General features: G+C 44.3%; 2 protein-coding genes across 2 annotated transcripts in view; one reads left to right on the plus strand and one right to left on the minus strand.

The window, feature by feature from the left end:
- The window catches only part of NPTN (neuroplastin), a 44,986-nt gene extending 43,798 nt beyond the window's left edge, over positions 1 to 1,188 (plus strand). Inside the window, exon 8 of the mRNA XM_054272392.1 lies at positions 128 to 1,188. The gene's annotated coding sequence lies outside the window, so the exon portion shown is untranslated. The remainder of the gene's footprint in view (positions 1 to 127) is intronic.
- REC114 (REC114 meiotic recombination protein) lies at positions 217 to 16,578 on the minus strand. The gene is made up of 6 exons (XM_054272395.1): positions 16,408 to 16,578; positions 15,838 to 15,927; positions 6,266 to 6,349; positions 3,350 to 3,514; positions 2,602 to 2,670; positions 217 to 1,406 (listed from the first exon to the last, which is right to left on the minus strand). The coding sequence occupies exons 1-6, from the start codon at positions 16,576 to 16,578 to the stop codon at positions 1,245 to 1,247; spliced, it is 741 nt and encodes a 246-aa protein (XP_054128370.1). The 3' UTR covers positions 217 to 1,244.
- Between the last annotated feature and the right edge of the window lie 5,641 nt (positions 16,579 to 22,219).

The raw sequence follows: 22,219 nt of genomic DNA on the forward strand, positions 1-22,219 counted from the left end.
CTGATTGATTTCCCTAAAAGGTGGAGCTGGGGCTGTCGGGAGCCCCGGTGGGAGCGCGGGGGTTGCAGGCTGCGGCGGCTCGCGCTGTTCACCATTGACTAGCACCTCTTTCTCGTTTCTTTTTTAGAGCTTTAAGTTTCTGAGAGACTGATGGCAATATGACCTGCTAAATTTAAGGGTTGGAACTCTTGGTTCTAGAACTCCAGTTCTGTCTGATTTCTTTTTTTTTTCTTTCCTTTCCAAGTGAGCAACAATATGACTGTCTAACGCATGCCTTATTTAGCCTCTCCTGCAAGGATGACCTAGCCAGATGAATTTTAATAATGCTTCCGTGTAGAAGGTGTAAACTCTTTTGGGCTTGATGTGCTGTGAATGTTGCTTTTTTTTCCTCCTTTCCTCTCTTTACACGAGCAGTAGCCAGGCGGGTTCACGCATGCGCTGTTTTTTACTTCCTGTAGCTGTTAAATTCGGCACCGCTCAAACCGCACCGCTGCCATCTAGTGAGACTTCTTTTGTAAAGTACAGCAAAACTTAAAGATATATACAGTATATATTTATATTTGGGGGAGGGGAAACCAGAAGTCGTTGTGGTTCATTTTGAAGCTGCTGATATTCATTCCTTACTGTATGGCTGGAAGGAGGGAGTGATGCCGGGCCGGTGCTCACAGCAGGGACATTGGAATTTCCTTAAGGGCTTTAACCATGGAGCGCGGGGTGTCCTGTTGGGCGTCGGGGCTGGGTGGTGCCAGGGGCTGCTGGTGGTGGTGGGATGCAGTTGGAAACAAAAACAAACCTTCAGTTTATAAATATATATATATGATTGCTTTTTAAGTGATTTTTTTTTTTTGTTAACTCATGTAAATTCTCAAATCCTTTTGCACTGATGTGTTCGACATATTCTTGTACATTCAATTCAGGCAAACTTTTATAATTTTCTTTTTTTTTTTTTTGTTTTGTTTAAATGATGAAATGTTACAGCATGGTGATATTCTATGCAACTAGTTATTCCTCTTTAGTTTGACACTGTAATTTCTCATGATTTAAAGATTGTAGAAATAGACCTACCAGGGTTCTCATGATGTGCGTAACTGTAGCTGCATGAACTCGTGTTCTGTGTATTTGTTGAAGTGCAATGATGTATAAAAAGTGGATTCACCTGTTTTTAAAAATAAAACACCGACAAAAACCGCTGTAGGCATTGATTTGCAACCTTTAATCAGCAGAGCTGGGGTGCCAGGTGTGCCTCATTCCTTGGCCAGCCTGTGCAGCTCCTTCTCCACGTCCTCCACGAAGGCAGGGAAGTGCTGGTCCATGAGGCACAGGCGGATGAAGGTTCCCAGCTCGCGGGCGCTCCAGGCCGGCTGCCGCAGCACCGGGGGCAGCTCCGGCCGCTGCCGCAGCACCCACTGCCAATGGAAGGTGGGAAAGGGCCCTGAGTGGGACACAGGGACACAGCCACAGCCCAGCCCTGCTGGTGCTGCAGGAACAGGGAGCTGCCTGGGTTTGGTGCTCTTGGAGTGCCATCAGACAGCTTCTCTGCGTGTGAGCTTTTCTCTGATGCTCAGGTGTGATTCCAGTGTAGCTTTTACACTGCAACTATTTCAGCTGGAAATGGACCCTGGAAATGCCAATCTCCTGGGTACTGTGGCTGCCTGCTGGACTTCCATTCTGTAATCAGTGTACACTCTGTATAAGCTGTACCTGCTGCCACATGGATGTGTGGGGATAACCAAGCGTGCACTTGCAAGCTTTTCATTTAGCCAAATGTGTTTTAGAAGTAGTGTTTGGAGCTTTTATGTTAAAACTTCTTTTTTACCCGTGTTTAATCCCCTCTCCCAGCTTTTTCCCATGGTGGTGGGAGAACTCTGGGCATTGTGGCACTGGGGCTGGAATGAGGTGACCTCTGAGGTCCCTTCCAATCCATCCCACTCTGGGATTCTGTGCTCAGCCAGTGACTACGAAAGAAGGGTAAGGAACATACAGAGAAGGAACTGCACAAAACCAGAAAAGAGCAGAGTTTGCTGCTCACTTGCTTCTGCACTGGCCTGAATTCCAGTAAATGAGCAACAGCTGACTTCCAGGTATTTACCCAGGACTGCTCAGTGAAGCTGTCCATGGAATATGGGGATGCTTTGCTGTGGGTCGGGGTTGAGAAGGGTCCAGGGGAACCTCAGAGCCCCTGTCAGTGCCTAAAGGGGCTCCCAGAGAGCTGGAGAGGGACTGGGGACAGAGGAGAATGGGTTCCCACTGCCAGAGCAGGGTTAGATGGGATATTCTGTGATTCCTTGATTGATATTTGCAGGCTTCAGCTCTGATCTGCAGAGTCAAACCAGTGCCAGAGCCATTCATTTGGATGTTGCCTCTGGGTATTTCTTTGCTCTCAGTGTGTCATTTGTTCCTATTCAGATGGGGTGATTACACCTCCCAACACCTTGTTTTGCTGCTGATTCCCTGGCTCTGGATCATTACACAGACCCAGTGTTTTGCTGGTGTAGATGATGGCATCCCAATGCTCAGGGAAGGCATTTCCCAGATGGAATCTGAGACAGCTCATTCTCAGGCTCAGTTACAGACTCTAAACAGGAGATGTTTGTTTTTTACCTGTGCAAGCTGTGCTACAGATCTTCTTTCTCCAAGGCTTGTGCAGGAGTCTGGGAGAGGCTCATCTGGCTAGAAAATACCAAATGCAAATAAGGGCTTGTTACCAAGCAGAGTGTGGGTATGTGCAGGGGGGGAAGCAGTTCCATTTTTAGCACTGACGGGAAGGGAATGTGCTCAGCTACCTTCTGCAGTAAAATGACATCTTTTTATGGAACCTGCATGCACATCTGCTCCAGTCTTTAAAAATGAAAGACATGACAGTTTAACTACAGGCCTGTTAGCTCATGGCTAAACTGAAGTCACAAACAACTTCCTAGGAGGAACTTCAAAGAATGTTTTGGATGGATGCTCACAAGAGCACAATGCTGCTTTTCCATGGATCCAAATACCAAAGAGCAGAGATTTTGGAATAATCACCCTGTAAAATGCTGTTTGTCTCTGCCTTTTCCAGTTATCTCAGGACTTGGAGAGGGGAAACATTCTGTTCCTCCTGAGATGGCTTTTAGATGTGCCAGGTTAGGTTAAATTGTAAATAAGCAGTTGTAGCAGCTACTGCCACTGCAAAGCATGAGCACCCAGAAAAGAGCCAGGAGCCAGGGTTACTTGGTGGCTCTGATCAGTTTTTGCCCTGTCCAATTTCCCAACTCCCATTTGATGCAGCCAGTCTCAGAGCTGTGAGAAGCTCCTCACATGCAGCTCTGGCAGGCAGAGGTGAGTGCTTGTGGGTGTGTGTGCTCACTTCACTTACTGCGTGCTCGGTGTCCATGGCCTGGCTGTCCTGGCTGGGGCTCTGCTCCTCAGCCCCCTGCACGGGCAGGAACTGCCTGAGCTTGTGGACACAGCTGCTGCAGCGCTCCTGCACCTCCTCCCTGCAGCTGCCTCCGAACTGCACGCGGAACATGCGGCACTCGCTCTGCTCGGAACACAGGGAGAGCAAATCAGCCTGGAGCCCCCTCCAGCTGCTCAGAGTAAATCCATGCTTGTTGGAGTTGGGAAGAAGGCAATAGATTTGTGGATAACTGTGCCAATTTAAAAACAAATTGCTGTATTTTCAGTTTTTCCCAGCAGCTTAACCAGAAGACAGTGATTGCTGATTTGAAAACCAGGTAAAAATATGCAAGAAAAGGGTTAAGTGATGCAAGGCCACCTGTCACTAATTCAAGGTTTAGCCAAGTGGACAAGCATTGCCAGGACTCAGCTTTTACACATAGCAAGAAAATTAAGTTTTATTGTTGCTGCAGGTAGTGTCCTATAAGGGTGTGCCAGCTCTGCACTGTTATTTGTGACAAAAAATGACACAAGAGTAAGCAGAAATTAACTCTGGATCTGGACTAGAAATTCTGGGAATGCAAGTTCCAGTGAGGATTTATGTTTCTGATCTGCCTGCTCCTGTGTGGAGCTAAACCAACACATTCACTTTGGCTTTCACCTAACTGTTCCTTGAAAAGAGACCAAAATGTTGAAAGGAGTGCAGGAAATTCAATGCATTACTTCAAACAGTGAACTGCTACTAAAAATTATTGAAAACTCCCAGATAGCTCTGACCCCCAGAGTAGGTTGTTGGGCTGTACCATAATTGGTATTTTAAATAAGTGCCCCAGGTTCAGCAAAGTGCCCTGAAATGGGGATGGAGTCTCTGGTGTGTGATAAGCTTGGCCTGAGCACCTTGAGCTGACGTAAGGGAAGTGCATATTCAGTGTTTAGAGAGTGAATTAATGGAACTTTCTGTTTGATCTTGAAATTTCAATTTTAAAAAACCTGAAGTACTAGAAAAGCAGCAAATTCTCCTTGGCCCAGCCTGGCTTATTTAGGTCTCTATCTTCCTGAGGTTCCAGTGTCAGCCCCATTTTCAATGCCCATTTTAATCCCACACTGCTGGAACACGAGGACACCTCTCACTTTAAAGCTCCTGTCTCAGAGATGAGGCAGCTCTTGCTGACAGCCCCTGTGTTTACATGCCTGCTGCTTGAAGATGTTGGAATCCCATAAAAAGATTTTTAGGGCAGGGTACGCACAAAAGCCTGGCTCAGTGCTTTTCTAAAGGGAAAAATGTCAAATTAATGTGAAGTGTGGCACTCATTGCCAGTGCCCAGCTGGATCTGCCCTCATTAATTAAGGAACTGGGGCAGCCTCCCAGAGCCAGGCAATGCCAGGCAGGTGAGTTCTGATTTCACAAAAGGAACTTGGCTGGAGTTTCCTCAGGACACTTTCAAAGAGCACTTGCTTGTTTAGATCCCCAGATTAATTCTGGGGCTGGACTATTTGGACTCCCTTGGGTTTCTCACAAGGACTGGTAAATACTTTAGTTTGCACTTCATAAACAACAGTGGACTTTGAAAATTAAACATTGTTCCTTAGTGGAAAGAGAGCTGTGATATGTCAAGGTTTATAGCATAAACTGGGGACTGGGCAGTCACACCTGAACCACACAGAAGCTGAAGTATTAAACACCCCTGATGTCATGGAATCATTACATTTGTACCTCTTCCATTCTGGGCTGGGGGGATGAGCTCAAGGAAAACAATATGAAGGGAAATTATTTCTTGCAAAATTATTAAGAAGATTAATCTTGTGCTGGCTAAGAGCCACAGTGTCCTACTGAAGCCATATTTGAAGGGATGAGCAAGTTGCATTGTAAATGCAATATTAATGACTTACAAAAAACAAGGAGTACAAGATAAACCAGAAATTTATCATAAAGATGAGCCCAGAAGTTGCATCCACTGTTGGGATATAAACTAGAGAAGCTGTGTGGTAAAGCCACTGCAGTTGAAGTTGTGTGGATTATGGTAAGTAAACACTGAGATGCACCAAATTAATTTCAGGCTGTTAAAATTCCTCCTTTCCTGAGGTGCCCCTCCGAGCTTTGCTGGAGCCTGGCACTGAGTGTGATGTTGGTTTTGTCTTGGTGAGGAGCAGCAGAATCCCCTGATGCTGCACTGGGGGACTGGCTCTGGTAACTGGGAAGGAACAGCCTGCAGGTTCATCAGAACTAATTCCTGCCCCAGCTGCCTTCAGGTTTGCCAGGTTTTTAACAAGCTGATAGAAAGCAGAGTGCAGAGGTGTTTTGGTTTCAGACATAACCCATGAATTTAAAACATGAAGGTACTTACAGAGTATCAGAGTTCATCTAAGAACAAAAAACCCTGAGATTTTTACATGAATTGGTAAGAAGAAAGTGCTGTTTGATTACTTAAAGGCAAACCAACCACTTTCCATCAGGAGAGCTGAGTGGCTGACCAGAAACCCATGTCCATTTTGTTTCCTTGAGTACCAAACACCTTAACCACCATCTGCTGCTGTGCCAGGAGCCACAAAATGCCTGTTATTGCTTGGTTAGAGAGTTTGTTTGCTGAAGTGCAGTCTGACTCAGAGGAATCTTGGAAAAGATTTGCTTCATCTTTTTGTTAGCTATGGCAGATAGAGTGGGAAATCAAACCAGTCTGGCTGTTTTAGCAGCTAACTCTCAGAGAGCAGTCTAAAAACTGAATATTAGCAGTTATAAAAGATATCAATATTTAATCCATTCTTGTTTAGTATCTAGAGTAAAAAAAATATTCTAATTTACATAGGTAATTAACACCTTCTAGTTAATTTTGCTAAAAGGGAGAGATTTCCTCCATCTCTGTTACATTTTAGGGATGTTGGAAGCAGCTCAGCTCACCTTGGCCTGTGCCTGGAGCAGCAGGCACTCTGCTCTCCTCACTATCTTCAGCCACTTGTGGGAATCGATCAGGGAAAAGCCTTCCTGAAATAAAGCACAGAACAGTGACCCAGCAAACAGCAGCACCCAGGAGCACATGTTTAAGTTGTGTGTTGTAATTAAAGCCCTAATGAGGATCAGTCACTGCAGCTATGCAGTTTTGGAGCTGTCAAACAGCTGCACTGTGGAAGTTTCACCACTCCAGGGATCAAATCCAGTAACAACACTGTGGAAGTATGCTGTGATTTCCATCCCTCTGTACATTTACATTTGTGCATGCTGTGGAAGCCCCTGAAAGGCAGAATAAAGCAGCTGCGAGTGGCGCTGCGAGCGCTGAAGTTGTCCGGGAGGGCAGCAGAGGGCAGGCGAAGCCGGGGAATGGCGCAGCCCCGCTGGATCCCAGCCCCAGCGAGGCCCCGGCTCCAGGTGGCACTCAGGGAGCCCAGCAGCAGCTTCCTTAATTGGATAAAGATGTTTTTATACTCCACTTGCATCACTGTCAGTCTCTTCAGACTCGACAGGCTGCTCAGCTCCTGTAAAAATACTTCAGGAAGGTGAAAAACAACTGCAAAGCAACGGCCTGTGTCTCCCAAGGCACTCTGAGCCATTACTGAGCAAAGTCCAGGGGAAAACCCCAAACAATCAATCCGTGTTAAGCAGGAGGAAATCAGGCACCCGTTTTATCCAAACTCACAATACTTTCAGTGACCAAGGGCTTGAGCCCAGGCTGCTTTCAAGGGGTCCTAAGGGCCAAACCCCACAAGTCACATTCTGAAGGGCCAGTGGTGTTTGGCACAGTCACTGTCCATGTTAGGTGGGTCCAGGCTGCAAAACCATCTGCCATCCTATTGTGGAACAGGAATCACCTCAGGGACTGCTGCTCTCCTGTGCTGCCACTGGCTCTACAGTCTCATGCACCAACTGCATGGGGATTTTTAGCTGCACTTCCCAGAGGAATCTCAAAAAACTGTAAAGAGTTGAAGCAAAGGCAGACTGGATGGCAGACAGCTGCTGTGACAGACTCCAGCATGTCAGCCAGCAGGGAATGCCATTCCCCAAAGAGCTGGGCTCAGAGGGAGAGAGGAACTGCCCTGAGGGCTGCAAAAGCAGGTGCTGACAGCAGGTAAGAGGGCCAGTCTCTTGTGGTGTCTCTGCACTGAACACACTCACAGTGCCCTAAGGCAGGAAAGGCCTAAAGGTCAGAGCAACAGGGAGAGATCACCTGGTGAGCAATGGGGAGAGGTGAACCAAGCCCCAAATGCTGTCAGTGAAGCAATTCCAAACCATTCCCTCCCTAGGCCACTTTAACTTGTGGCCACTTGTGCTTCTGTTCATTCCAAGTAGTTTCTGTTTTGGAGACACACCAACTGTGTATTTAAACATAGCTATTCCCATATTCAGTCTGGTTTTACAGTGTTTTCCCTTTCACTGGAGATGAAGGTTGAACAAATGTTGTCTCCTTAAAATAATAACTGTTTTCAAATAAATTATAGAAGGTACTCACTGTTTAATTTTCCTACTAACTATTTTATTGATGTTTCCCACGTTCTTTTATGTGTCCTGAGGTAAAACAAGTGGGAAAAAGCAGCATTTGGAATTTTTATTTACGTACTCCTGATTACCCAACTCCATCCCCCAAATTTGATTTAGATGAAATATAAATTTAACCATTTTCTTTTTAAAATCATTGTCCCTGTATTCACAGAATCACAGCCTGGTTTGGTTTGAGAGGTACCTCAAAGCCCATCCAGTGCCACCCCCTGCCATGGGCAGGGACACCTTCCACCATCCCAGGGGGCTCCAAGCCTGGCCTGGGGCACTCCAGGCAGTGCATGTGGAGTCAGGTGAATGAATCAGAGCCACAAAAGGGAAGAACACTAGAAATGTGTCCCTTGCCTGATCGAAGGCAGGAGGATCTGTGCTGGGGCAGGGCCTGGGAGCTGCAAGGCAGGAATTTGGGATTACACGGGTGATGGACTGACCCTGGACACGCTCTGGGGGGGCGATGGCACAGAGAAAAGCAGCGTTCCTTCTGCACTGGTGCTGCCACCAGGCTGCAGAGCAGGGAAGCAGCGGCCGGTGCTGTTCCCTTGAGCCAGCCAGGTAGGGCAAAGGCAGAGGGCAGTGTGAGATTAATCAGAATATCCCCAAAACGCAGCCTGGAACGGGACAGGGACACGAGGGCCCAAATGTTCACCATGTGAAGACAGAAACAGCAGCACTTTATTGAGTTTGGTCATCATTGTTCAGTCAGGCACATACCCCTGTAGTTCTCCATGACTGAATTGTAACAAAAGTGGGGCAAAGGAAAATTCTTCCCTACATCTGTGACCAAAATCTAAGTTTCTCAGAGGGAGGACTGAGTGGAATTAAGCTGAAGGGGAAAACAAAGCAAGATGTTTCCCAAATGTTTTGGAAGACGTGACCACAGCTGCCACGAGGCAGGAGCCAGAAATGCTGATCCAGCCCCACAGCCATGGATCCAGCACTGGCTGGGAAATACTTTTGTTCTGACTTCACATTTCAGCATTCAGAAACCTGCTGTGTAACGAGGGCTGTGAGCTGTGCTGGAAGGTATTGTGTGTGATTTATGAATATTTTTTATTGCAGCATTTAGAAACCCCGTGGTGCTAAACAACACAGGGATAGATTATCTAAGTTTTGTTAGACTGCAAGCCTATCTGAACAGAAAATGACTCTGTAGCTAAGAAATGTTATTTGTGCAGCAGTTCAGCCTTGCATCACTTCTTTGGACACGCTCATGCACGAGCCAGATGTTTTCAAACAAACTCTCTGTAAACAATAGCTTGGGAGGAAAAGCATTTCTTGCTCACAAACATGATCTGGTCTGCCCTTAAATCGCAACCAGTATTAAAAAAAACAAACTAAACCCCAGAAGGATGAGGTCAGCTCTAAAATTGACTTACTTAGTTTTGGTTTTAACTCTTTTACTAGTCTGTAGGGATTTTTGAGGTTTTTTTCCTTCTTTTTTCTCTGGGAATTTTTTCTAGTTTTTAATTGTTGGTTACCTCTGTTTCTTTAGGGAGGTCTCAACACTGATAGGTGTTCTTCACACAGGATTGCTACTTCATGGGGTTTTTGGTTTGTTTTTTGGTAAAAGTTGGGATTAAATTGTAAGATGGTATTTTTGTTTACATTTAGATGTTTATTACTTTTTATTTACGTTATAGTATTTTAATAAGTTATAGAATGGTTATGTATTTTTAATAATTTTTCCTAGAATAAGCAGTTTTCTATTTAAAAAGTACAAATTCTTCATTAATGACTGTAGAATAAAGTGGTGAAAATTAAACTTCCAACATAATTTCACTCCAGTCTTCATTATTATCTTGTAACACATCTGGAAATGGAATTTTTTAGCTATTTCCAGTATCTAAGGCCAAATACACCAGGCTTGATACATCAGCCATTTTACAGTTTTTTGCTAGAATAAGCAGTTTTCTATTTAAAAATTAAAAATTCTTCATTAATGACTGTAGAATAAAGTTGTGAAAATTAAACTTCCAACATAATTTCACTCCAGTCTTCATTAATGAACACCTGGAAGTAGAAATTTTTGTATCTAAAATAGATATCAGGCCAAATACACCAGGCTTGATTTCTGCAGCATGAGCTGTCTTGAAAATTGAGTCAAGATCAGAAGAGCCAACATGAAGCAAAAATTCCCTAAAAATCCCCAGACAAGACAACCTTTAGAGTGAGGGAAGCACAAAGTTGTCCCTGCAAACATTTCCAACCCCACCAATCAAGGCACAGAGACAGGAGTAAGGAATAAAAGGATGTTAAGCTTTGCATGATCCTTTTTGGAGCCTCAGTCTCCTAGACCCTCCCATCTTGCTCTGAAGGCTGACAGAGGCAGAGAACACACAGGGCTGAAGTCATTAAGCAGAGTGTTCTGTGTGCACTATGGAGGGGGTTAATAGCTACTCTGTAAGCAAAGCTAAGTTAATAGAAGAAATAATAATTAATGATTTTAAAGTGTATTTACAGCAAAGAAAAACCCCAAACTTTTAGCATAAAAATAGATTTTAAAAAATACATGAAAATTTTATAAGTTAAATTATGTATATAAATAAATGTATATACATATTTTATTAAATTTTATAAAAATTTTAGTTATTTTATGCTAATTGCTTTGGACTAATAAATTATTGTAATATAATTAATAACTTAAGATGACACATTATTAAAAGTATATAAGCTAAAAACACATAAAAAACCCCTTTTTTCTTCTTAAACTCTAATCATGTATATATATACACATATATATATACATATACACACACACATATATATATACATATACACATACACATATATATACATATATATACACACACATATATATACACATATACATACATACACACACATATATAATATACATATATACACACACACATATATATACATATACATATATACACACACATATATATACATATACACATATACACACACATATATAATATACATATATATATACATACATATATATACACACACACATATATATACATATACATATATACACACATACACATATATATACATATACATACACACACACACACACACACACACATATATATATATATATATATCTCCAAGCTGACAATAACAGTGCACACGGGCAGGGAGGCAGGGAGGCTGGAGAGGGAGGGAATGCAGGACACACAGAGCCACCCCTGAGGGGACAGGGCAGAGAATGGCTCTGGCCAAAGTGCAGACACTGCCTGCAGGACAGGGCTCTGCATGGGCACAGCCCTGACCTCAGCACACACCCTGATAGCGCAGTGACCCCTGAGTTGTTCTGGGGATCTTTGCCCAGTGACACACAGAGGGGAAGTGGATGCTCAGGGATGAGCTGGCTGAAGCTCTTCAGGGTGTCCCAGTAATTTATTCTTTCATTCCCAGTATAAAATTTGTACTTCCCAGACTGATAGCACACATTAAACTCTAGGGTGAATATCTTCATTAACAGACCACTAATTGTGACCGTGTTCACAGGGGTCTGAGGATGAGGGAAGAGACGAGGATCTGACTCCATGTTCAGAAGGCTTGATTTATTATTTTATGATATATATTACATTAAAACTATACTAAAAGAATAGAAGAAAGGATTTCTTCAGAAGGCTAGCTAAGAATAGAATAGAAAAGAATGATAACAAAAGCTTCTGTCTGGGACAGAAAGTCTGAGCCAGCTGACTGTGATTGGCCATTAATTAGAAACAAACATATGAGACCAATCACAGATGCACCTGTTGCATTCCACAGCAGCAAATAATCATTGTTTACATTTTGTTCCTGAGGCCTCTCAGCTTCTCAGGAGGAAAAACCCTCAGGAAAGGATTTTTCATAAAATATGTCTGCAACAACTAATCTCAAAAAAATACAAATTCTAAGAGCTTGAGTTTAGGAGAACTGGGGCAAGAGAAAAGGAAAGAGCAGGAGCCCTTGACATGGAATAGAAATGGGGAAGCTGGTGCAGAAGGATGCTCTCAGCTTGTCCAAAACAATCACATCAACAGCACACGTTGAAATAAACAACCTGAAATTGAGATTGTTGAAGTGCAATTGTGGTACTGAATAATCCAACAAAACTTTAATAAAAGAACAACCTTCTGTGGCTCTACCACAGAGCAGCATTAACAACCTGCTCACTGCCCAGCTCCCTGTCAGGAGCCCTCATTTATTGCACAGGGAGCAGCCCTGCCCAGGGCACTGCTGTGAATCTCATCTGCAAAATTTGGTGCCTGAGTTTCAGGCCCTGCAAAGAGAGCATCAGGAACATGAGGATGCCTGCTGAATGCTTGCCTAATTAATGAGTGAGAATCTACTGCACCCTAAGCTTATTGGAAGTCATGAGGGGAGCAGGAGGGCACTGAGGACATCCAGTCTACACTTCAAAAGATCAGGTCACAAATCAATTATTCTGGATTAATTTTATCCTATTAAGTAAGTCTTCTTCACAATTTCAATTTGTTTCATTTGTAGGATATTACGAATTCTAGCACCAGAAATAATTGCACTGAATAAAACACCAAAATATAATTTCCATGATGTGTTGATAGAGAGGGGAAAGGAAATAAGAGTTGTGGTAAATGGAACATGATGTATCTTGAGCATGGCCAGAAATTACCAGAGATGCTGTGGAGATATTCCTGTAAAATTCCATTGACTACACTAGACAAGAATGAGGTTTCTCTACCATCAAATATGCATTCTTGTTAGACAACACTGCAGCAAAAACAGCTCCTCAAAATACATTCTGCAATTTAATTCCAAATAAAGAATTTGGTTTAAAAAAGAATAAAATAAAATAAAACAAAACAAACCAATCCACTCTTTAATTTGCATTACACATCAGAGATTTTTATGTTCCATGCTCCAAAGTTCCATTTACCTCCTCTTCATTCCATTACACAAGGAATAGATGGTATTTCAAAAGGAAAACAGTTGTTTCTGTATTTATTATAAACAACAGTTGTTAGGATATGTGAGTGTTTTATTGCTATTTTATAAATATTGTTCTTAGAAACAGATCATAAAAGAGCCAGTGGGCCCTAAGGAAAAGGTTTCTTAACTTTCCTACCTCAATAAAATTAAAAGGACTTAGAGAATATGTAAGTACACCCATCACAGGCAGAATATTTTGATAGCAGTCAGAAACACTTGAATATTGTTCCTACTATGGATACTGAAACCAGAAATTTTTCTTCACAACTCTCAGTTTTGTGCAAATGTTGTTCATAGGTGAAAAACAAAAAAAAAAATCTTTTTATTATTCATCAATGAAAATGTTACAAAAATTGAAGTTCTGCAGTTGGGAAGGAAATGTCCCTGTGACCCAGATCTTGTTCCTGTGCACAGGTACAAAGCTCCAATAATTGTTATCCAGCTCCCTCAAACCAGGAGCCTGGAGCACATCAAAGCAGGGATTAGGAGAGAGATCAAAAGACAAGGCAGCAACAGTTTGAAGGATGCAGCTCTGTGAGCACAGCAGAGGGAATTTCAATGTCAGGCAGCACACAGGTGTGGGGGGACCCCTTGGCAATGCACGGGACACAGCCCAGGCCAGCCAGAGGAGGTGACAGCACAAGTGACATCGTGCCAGCAGCTGCAGCATGCCACCAGAGCTGCTGCACTCCCTGTGGAGCAGGAGCTGGGCATGATCCCTGTGACAGAACAGCACAATGGAGCCCCAGTGAGCGGATCTGGAGTGTGACAGGCTCCAGGCACGGGCTCTACTTGGTCGTGCAAAGCCTGCTTAAATGTTGTGACAGCTTTGTGACAGCACTGACAGCTGCACTGGAGGGAGATGGAGCCACTGGGATTAACCAATTCTGATGATTTCTGCAGCAAACTACAGCCTGAGCAGCACTGCAGGGTGGTTTGATGTTATCTCAGGGAGGAGTGTGCAAAATGCCCCATCCTTGGGACTGCTAAGAACAGGCTGGCTGGGGCTCTGGGGACAGTGCAGGTGTCCCTGCCCCTGGCACTGAGGAGCTGTAAGGTCCCTCCCAGCCCAAACCCTGCTGGGATCCCATGAACACGAGCACAGGGGGTGTTTGTGGGGTTTCAGCCCCTCAGGTAGGCTCAAGAGGATAAGTGGGAGGACTGCAGCTGCTCCAGTCTCAGAAACCCACAGTCCCAGTATGAACCAGTCCCCCCAGTTCAGTCCTGCAGGCACAGAACACACCTGTGCCACCAGCCCAAATGCTCCTGCTCAAAGAGCTGCACCCAAAGCAATCCACAGGCTGTAAAACAAACTTGATGTAGCTTTTCTTGAACAAAGTCTAAATGTTAGTCTGTCAACTTTAAGGTTGCCAAAATTAATGTTTGAAATAAACCAAAACAAGGTGGTTTTTTTTCTTTTGAACTCTCAGTGCTATATTTTGGTCACATCTACCAAGCATGTCTGTTCCACCTCTCCTGCACTCTGTGATGGCTCCCACAGTATCTCAGTGTCTCACAGAAGCTGGAACAGTCCTGCTACATCCCAGAAATTCCTCATCTGGCATTTCAAGCAAAGCAGCTGCCTGAAAGCTTCAGTGGCCACTAAACACAGGAGCTGCAAGAAAGTGCTTTTCTCAGCCAAGTTTTTAGCAGCTTTTCTGATCCCTCATCCTTCCCCACAGCACACTTTTATCTGCCCTGTTCCTTGCCAGATCCAGCCTTTGCCAGCCAGGTCTTTGAAGGGCTGCAGCTCTGGGTTGTGCCTCTTCTGCCCTTGGGTTAGTTATCAGAAGTGCTGTTATCTTTTATATGGTTATCTCAAGGACTTCCAGAGGAATGCCACTTACTGGTCACTGACAGGAACAGGAGCATCCTGCACTGAGGAATGGCAGCAAGGAATGGGACTAAGGAATGGCAGCAAGTCTCATTTCCATCCACATTTTCAAAACCTCTTTCCTTTTTCTTATTCAACACAATAAGGAAGTCTCATTTCCATCCACATTTTCAAGATCTCTTTCCTTTTTTTCAACACAACTGCTGAAATATTTTCCACAGTTCCTTTTTACCTTGTCCTCACTAAATGAGCTGAGGGCCATCCCCAGTAGCAGCTCTCTGTTAGCTCATGCATTAACTATTCAATGTTCCTAACACACAAGCCAAAAAATTCAAGGGTATCCATGGTTCTGCCCTACACTTAAATTTCTATAAGTTTATGACCCTTTAAGAGGCACAGTAAAAACTAATTTATAAGCTTATACATATTTAAAGCTGCAACACAGTCTCTTATACATGCTGTTAAAAAAGTTTTGCTATCTTTACACTGCAGCATCTTCCAGTGGTTTGTAATACCTTTCTAACACATTTATCAGCCAGCTCTCCTCGTTATCACCACTCAGTACTGGTGATACAATGAACACACTTAATTCCACCTTTCACAAGGTCTTCTGTGTCAGAGCACCAAACCCACTCCTTCCAGACAGAATTTTCCTTTTGGTGTCATTGTCAAATCTTTAGTTTAGTAGCTGGGTATGCTTAAGCAAGTGCAGGTTACAGGAAAACCAGCTGACACAAGTTTGGATTTTGTCTCCAAGGATCTTATGTTAAATCTCATCATCCAGCATAGAAAATACAAACCCTTTAATAAACCAAATCATCAAACCAAAATACTAGCAGGTCATTGGCAAGCAGTCAGCTGGACCATCTAGCAAATTATAATTTTACCTATTTCTAAACAGTGTTTAGAAATTTTCCTGTTTTCTTAGAAGAATCATAAAAAAGCCCTCCAAATATGTTTCAACATCAGCAACACTTAGCATTACCTCTTCATCTAGATTTTTGGAACAGCAGAAGAAATGTGGATCCTCAGCAGGAAATACTGCATTTAGTATTATTCTGATAAATGTGAAGGGAAAGCAGCACATGAGAATTACCATGAGCAAAACAAAATTGACAGTTCCTACTCAGTGGGAGAGAAGATGAAGCTGAGAAAAGAAACCAAGTTAACACTGATGGTAACATGAAGGAAAAATGTTCTTTCTACATGACAAACTTACCAGCACTGTTCGCCCTTGGGAAATAAAGAAATGGCCAGACTCCACAATGGTAAGGACAAGAGGACCTGATTCTTCATTTGATTCAAACACCTTTAAAAAGAGAGACAAAGGAAAATCTGGCTCTGCAAGCACAGAATCTACAGTTCTCATTTCTAGTGCCAAATAAAAGGTTTCAAAGGTTGCTGTTAGAAGCCAGGTGTGTATTTCATATCTCACTAATGCAACTTGCCCTTCACTCCCACAGACAGGAGGCACATTAAATGATTTTTTCACTAATTACACCTCCATATACAGATTTAACTACTTGGGACAACCCTCTGGATTCTTCCACCTTCATCTCTAGATTTTAATATCACAGGTTACTGCTGAATGAAGGAATAAAAAAAAAAGTGGGCCATTAACACTCTGATGTGTCGTCATTAATAATTCATGAAATAAAATCTCTCCCGATTGCTTCTTTAGCTCTAGACTCGCAAAAAGACACCTGAAAGACCTCATTTATTCGTGTTTGCCTCAGAGCAGAGTCAGTCACCCCACACCGTCCCAGCGCCCTCCCCACGCCGCCAGCACCTTCCAGGAGGTGATCTGCCCCTCATCGTCACCGTCCTTCGGGGGGAGGAAGCGAGCGTAGCGCTTCAAGGGCCACACTGTGGCGCTACCGAGGAGGGAGGTGTCCCCGGCGGTGCCCGGCGCTGAAGCCAGCCCAGGCTGGGAGCCACGACCGCCGCCAGCTGCCGCCATGCCGCGCTGAGGGGCTGAGGGCTCTGAGGGGGCTCAGGGTTATGAGGGCTCTGAGGGGGCTCCGGGCGCTGAGGGGCGGCGGCGGGCAGCGCGCGGGAGCTGGGCGGGAAGCAGCAGCCAATAGGAAGACGGAGAGGGCGAGGGGCGGGAATTGTTGGCCAATCAGCGCGAGGCGCGCGGGGGCTCGCGCCGCACCTTCTGTGGCGACCCAGCCTCGTGAGGGGCGGTCGGTTTTTTTTTTTTCCTCTGCGTTACCCCGCACAGGTCCTGACTCTCTCTTCTTTTTCTTCTTCTTCTCCTTCTTCTCTTTCCTTTTCGTCTTCTTCCTCTCCCCCTCCAAGGGCAGCGTGGCTACAGCCTCTCCCTGCTCTCAAGCAGCCCCAGGCCGTGCCGATGTGGCGGGTCCGGCCGTGGGCGCTGAGGGGAGAGAGGCGCGCGGAGGCCGCGGCCGCCATTTTGTGGCGTGAGGGGGCGCGGTCGACGCTGCGCAGCAAGGAGGAGAACGAGGATGTGAAACTCTCGCTGTCTGTCACTGCCCCTGTGACATGCCCGTGGAACCTGGCCAAGATGTCAGTGTGCATCCTTCCTCAGGTAGAAAGCGACAAGTTCCTGTAAAAACGCTGTCCTACACTCTCAATTCCCTTCCCATTTCTTCGTGGCGTTCGCTTCCTAAAGTTGCCACAGGGGTTTTTGTGGTATCTGAATTGAGGTCTGTCGAAAAAGCTGTTTTCAGTGTGTATGATGGTTTTAGCCAGTGTGAGCAAACAGCTGGATTAATAAATCAAAACTGCACTCTCCTCCCCATTTCAGCTAGTAGATGCTTCTACAATGATGTAATGCTATGCTTCCTTTGGACAAGGAGTGATGGTGACATGACTGCACTTTGATATTCCATTTATAGTACATACCTTGGCCTATTAACATTAAAAATGTGCATGAGCTGGGTGAGGTCATTGAGGGCACCCAGAGGAGCCTGGCACCATTCAGGAGTGCCCCAAATGGGCTGGTGGATGCCCCTCACCATGAGTTCAGCCATCCCAGTACCTTTAATCCCTGTTCTGAACATTGCCCACTGCAATACAATACACCTGACCAAGATGAAACTTGGGTAAATAATCAAATTAAGCAGAAAAAAAAAAAAAGTTTATGGCTTTTTTTCCCTGCTTTTCTTTACTGGTATGCTTTGCATTGATGTTGTTGTGTTGGCTGATATAAATAAAATTAAATTACTAGTGTCTCATCTGAAATAAAACCTTCAGGGATGAGGTTAACCTATTAAACTGTGATGGTTTAATCTGCATGCTTTAATCTAGATGGTTTAATTAGAAAATATTAGATTGACATTTATGTCCTGTGGCCCTTGTGTTTTTCATCTGATGCTGCACCCGAGAGCCAGTTTAGCATCCAAGGAACTATTTCCAAAATAAACAATTTTACAGAGTTTCCAAAGGGGAGGTGTTTATCTAAGCATTTTGCAGATAGGGAAAGGCAGGCAGAAAGGCATTAAATGACTTGACAAGGTCATCCAGAGACATCAGTAATGAAACTGGGAATTCAGTGTGGGCTTCCCAGCTGCCAGTTGCCTTCTCTAATCACTGCTTCCCCACGAGGCTTTCTCCAATTGTGCTTGTCAAATGTTCAGAATTTGCCAGTAGACTTGGGACTTTCTTGGAGTCTATAGAAGCTGAACATTTTTGTCAGAGAAAAATATGATGAGTACATGTAGGTAAAATATTTTCCCCTGTTTCAGCAGGAAACTGTTTGCAGCATTTATTTTGTGTAGAAAACAATTTCTAGTGTCTTATTTTCCAAGAGTGATTTTTGGCTTCTGCATGAACAAAACAAAAACCTAATACTTTACTAGAGCAAAAATGTCAAAGTGAGAGGGTGAGAGAGGCAGATGGAAAGCAAGAGCATCAGATACTTCAATCTCCTCATAGATTTTTGCTTTATTAGCCTCTGCTAGGACATTTTTGGACATGAATATGTGATTTTACATATAAATATATAGATATAAAGTCAAATGAGCATTGTGTTGAGACACATACACAAGTCTTTACAGATTCTTATTTCTTTGGGGAACTGCATGATTAGCTCTGGATTCAGAGAGCAGACAGAAGAAAATGGTTAAAATGTGGTTTGGTTTTTTTTTTTTTTTGTAAGAGGCTACAGAAGCTGCCAGTTTTAAAAAATTATGGAATAAAATGTAGAAGAAAGAGACAAGTAAAAGCTGTCAGGAGACTGACAGGTTAAAAGGTGTTTTATAAGAGATGAGATGGCAAATCCCATCAGGATGCCAAGGGTTTGTCACTGCTGTGTGCTTCAGGTTTGCCTCAGCCTTCACAGTGGTACAAGTTCATTTTCTCTCTGCAGAAGTTTCTGCTCCTGTTAATAAATTAGAGAAAGTGCCAAAAGCAGTGCAGGGACACAGATCCCTCCTTACACCATATGGATTTGATCATGTGCTGATAATTGTTAGATTTACAGGAGTCCATTCTGGTCCTGGGTGTTTTGCTGAACAATCTCCATTATTGATTTTTAATAATAATGGTGGTGATAAGAGCAGCAATAAAATCACAGCACCATGACTTTATTGTCAAGTGTGAGCACAGATTTGCCACAAGTGCTGGGGATGGACTGGAGGAGCTCACACAGATTGGACCAATAATGTATCAACACCATTGAGGGTGCATGAAATGGATGGAAATGAGCAACAAAAGGTGCTTCTGAGCAATTCTGGAGTTTCCCTGTGCTGCTGACCACTTCCCATCTGCTTCTGCCCAGCTCTGTTCAGGGCATCAATGGGATTCCTCACTGTGGCATAAATCAAAGGCTAGTGAAAACATTCTCTTCAGAATATTTGATTTATTGCTTTGGTTGCTGTAATAATTAGTGCTGCCTTGTGCTTTAGTTGCTTTGTTGGTAGCTGTGGTGTTTCCCCAGGTTCGTTGCATTAATTAATGTTTCACACAGTTCCTGCTTTCCTTGGAATGGGTCTGTGGGCAGAGCCTCCCTGCCCAGGTCTCTGAGTGCTGATGGAGTCTCAGCAGCTCTGATTGCTGCACAGCACTTCTGTGCCCTGCTCTGCCCAGAACACCTCATCCAGTGCTGCCAGCCTCATTCAGCCTGGGGGCAGATGAGCTCTGAGGTTCCTTACTCACAAATTGGAGGGTGTTGTTCTGGGCTGTGCTGCCATGGCCTCTGCTGACCTGGGCACTGGCAGCTGTTCTCACACTCACCTGTGGGAACTGCAGGCACTGAATTTTACTTATCACTTTTATGCTGTTCCACTTTCTCCTTGATAAAATCTACCCCTTTGCAATAAGCTTTACATTTTCAAGTGGAAATCTGAGGCCAAATCAATGTGTTTCTGGTGTTGTGTACTGCCAGTATCAGTGCAAGGTAGGAGTGAAGTCTGATGAATTGTGTTTGGCACCCACAAAATCAGAATGGTTTGGGTTAGAAGGATTCTTCAAGCCCACCCAGTGCCACCCCTGCCATGGGCAGGGACACTGCCACTGTCCCAGGGTGCTCCCAGCCCCAGTGTCCAACCTGCCCTTGGGCACTTCAGGGGATCCAGAGACAGCCACAGCTGCTCTGGAAAAAAAATTCATTCCTGCTATCCCAGCTAACCCTGCCTCTGGCAGCTGGAAACCATTGCCTCCTGTCCTGGCACTACCTGCCTGTACAAAAAGTCCTGCTCTATTTTTAAGCCTCCTTCAGGCCCTGGCAGGGCTCTGAGGTTTCCCTGGAGCCTTTTCCTCTCCAGGGGAGCCCCCCCAGCTCTCCCAGCCTGGCTCCAGCCCTGAGAATGTCTCTGTGCCCTCCTCTGGGCTGGCTCCAGCAGCTCCAGTGTGATGTGCTGCACCCCAAGTATTGCAGTTCCACTGCACAGACTCTTTCCTGTGGCCATATCAGCATTGAGATTGGCTTGAGAATCCTTCAAGCACCCTGAGCTCCCAGCTGAGTGTCTGCCATGATCCTTTCTATTTTCAGAAGTTACTCAGTTGTGTGTCTCCAAAGATTGATCCCATCAGTTCCCATCTTGTTGCTGTTTATCTGAAGGGTGGCATTCCTAACTTGTCAAATATCACGTTCCTCAGTGACACCTTCACTGGATGATCTTTAAGATCCCTTCCAGCCCAACCATTCTGTGCTCCTTTGATCTTCCTCCCCCAATGACATAATCTGTGAGGGTGTTTGAGCTTCAGAGGGCAGCTGTGGCATTCCCAGAGCAGTGCCTGTGATGGGCACAGACACAGGAGCCCTGTGGGTCTGTGCACCATGGTTATCACAGCCATGGGCTGTGCTGGGGTGTTTCAATCAGAGCCAGGAGCTGGGAACAGCTCAGGGCCACAAATGCCACAAAAGCTTTATCTGCTGAGGGCTGGGTGGCAGGCAGGGAGCAGCCTGTGCCAGGTGCTGGGGACAGAAAGCAGAGCTGTCCTCTGGCTCTCAGTCAGCAAGGACACACCAAAGCCAGCGTGTCACCCTGACTTCATGGGGTCTGTGACCTCCTTGTGTGATTTGAGACTCTGCTCCATAAAGCCTTGCACTTTTTCCAGGGAAGGTCACATTTGTTCAAACCAGAATTTATTTGCATTTCCTTTATTTTCTTGTAAGTTGTCTAACTTTAGCACTTGGGGCACAGATGAAGGAGCTCCTGCCTCGCAGATTTTTCATTTCCATAAAAACCCCACCCACAAACACCCTTCACTGTCAGTGCATCCATTTTGCTGAGTGCTTTTCATTTTCCATGACCTTGAAAACATGAGGGCGTTTATTAATTAATTCAGATTTACAGCTGGGTGGAGGGGAGAATTGCAGATGGGAGATAAGCAATTTGTTGTGTGCCCCTTATTTGATGAGGATTACAGGAGAAAGAGTCCAAGCCATTGCCAGGACTCCCCATCACAATCAACTCTGTTTTTCATTTAACCACTGGATGAGGAGTGACCCGAGCAGGGGGAGAGTCTGAACTTGGAGGGATTGTTGTGAACTGAATTCCTGTCAGTCTTGGATATGGAGAGGAGCTGGAATTACCTCTGCTTTTAACTCTTGCACTGATTAACTCTGAGCATTTCCTAAAGTAAACCTTTACATACTGCTATATAAACACAGCAGTAAAGGGAATTCTGATTTGGACAACTCTGTCAAAGTTTGTTTGTTTCATAAAGAAAAATCAAATTTTTTTCCCTTTAGGTTGCGTTATACTGGTGTTAGCAGTTCTTGCAGTGAGCTTGTAGAAGAAAATACATCTTTGATTCTTTCTTTAAGCCTCAGTCCCAGAGCTGATGTCAGGGAGAGTTATGTGTGCATAAAGAGGAAGAAAATGTCTTGAACTTCTGTGCATTCTCAAAGAAGGATATTCCCTCCTCACCACCCTAATTCTGAATTCTCTTTCTAGACTACTGGATTATCATGTGTTCAACCAAGGATTTAGTGTAGCAGGTGAAGAGAGGACTCTAAATATGTCTAGCTAGTGTAATACATCTGTGCCTCTTTGTGCCTGAATAGAATAAAATGAAACAGAATATTATATTTCAGCTCCTGTTCCTAATATACAGCCTTTTAAAATAGAGAAAAAATGTTTGTTGTTAGTGACATGAGATTTTGTCATGCACCTGAGCAGTTGCTGTGC

The sequence above is a fragment of the Melozone crissalis genome, unplaced genomic scaffold, assembly GCF_028551555.1.
Source record: "Melozone crissalis strain CALT ecotype California unplaced genomic scaffold, PUWL_Pcris_2 ptg000014l_1, whole genome shotgun sequence".
In the NCBI taxonomy this organism is placed as follows: domain Eukaryota; kingdom Metazoa; phylum Chordata; class Aves; order Passeriformes; family Passerellidae; genus Melozone; species Melozone crissalis.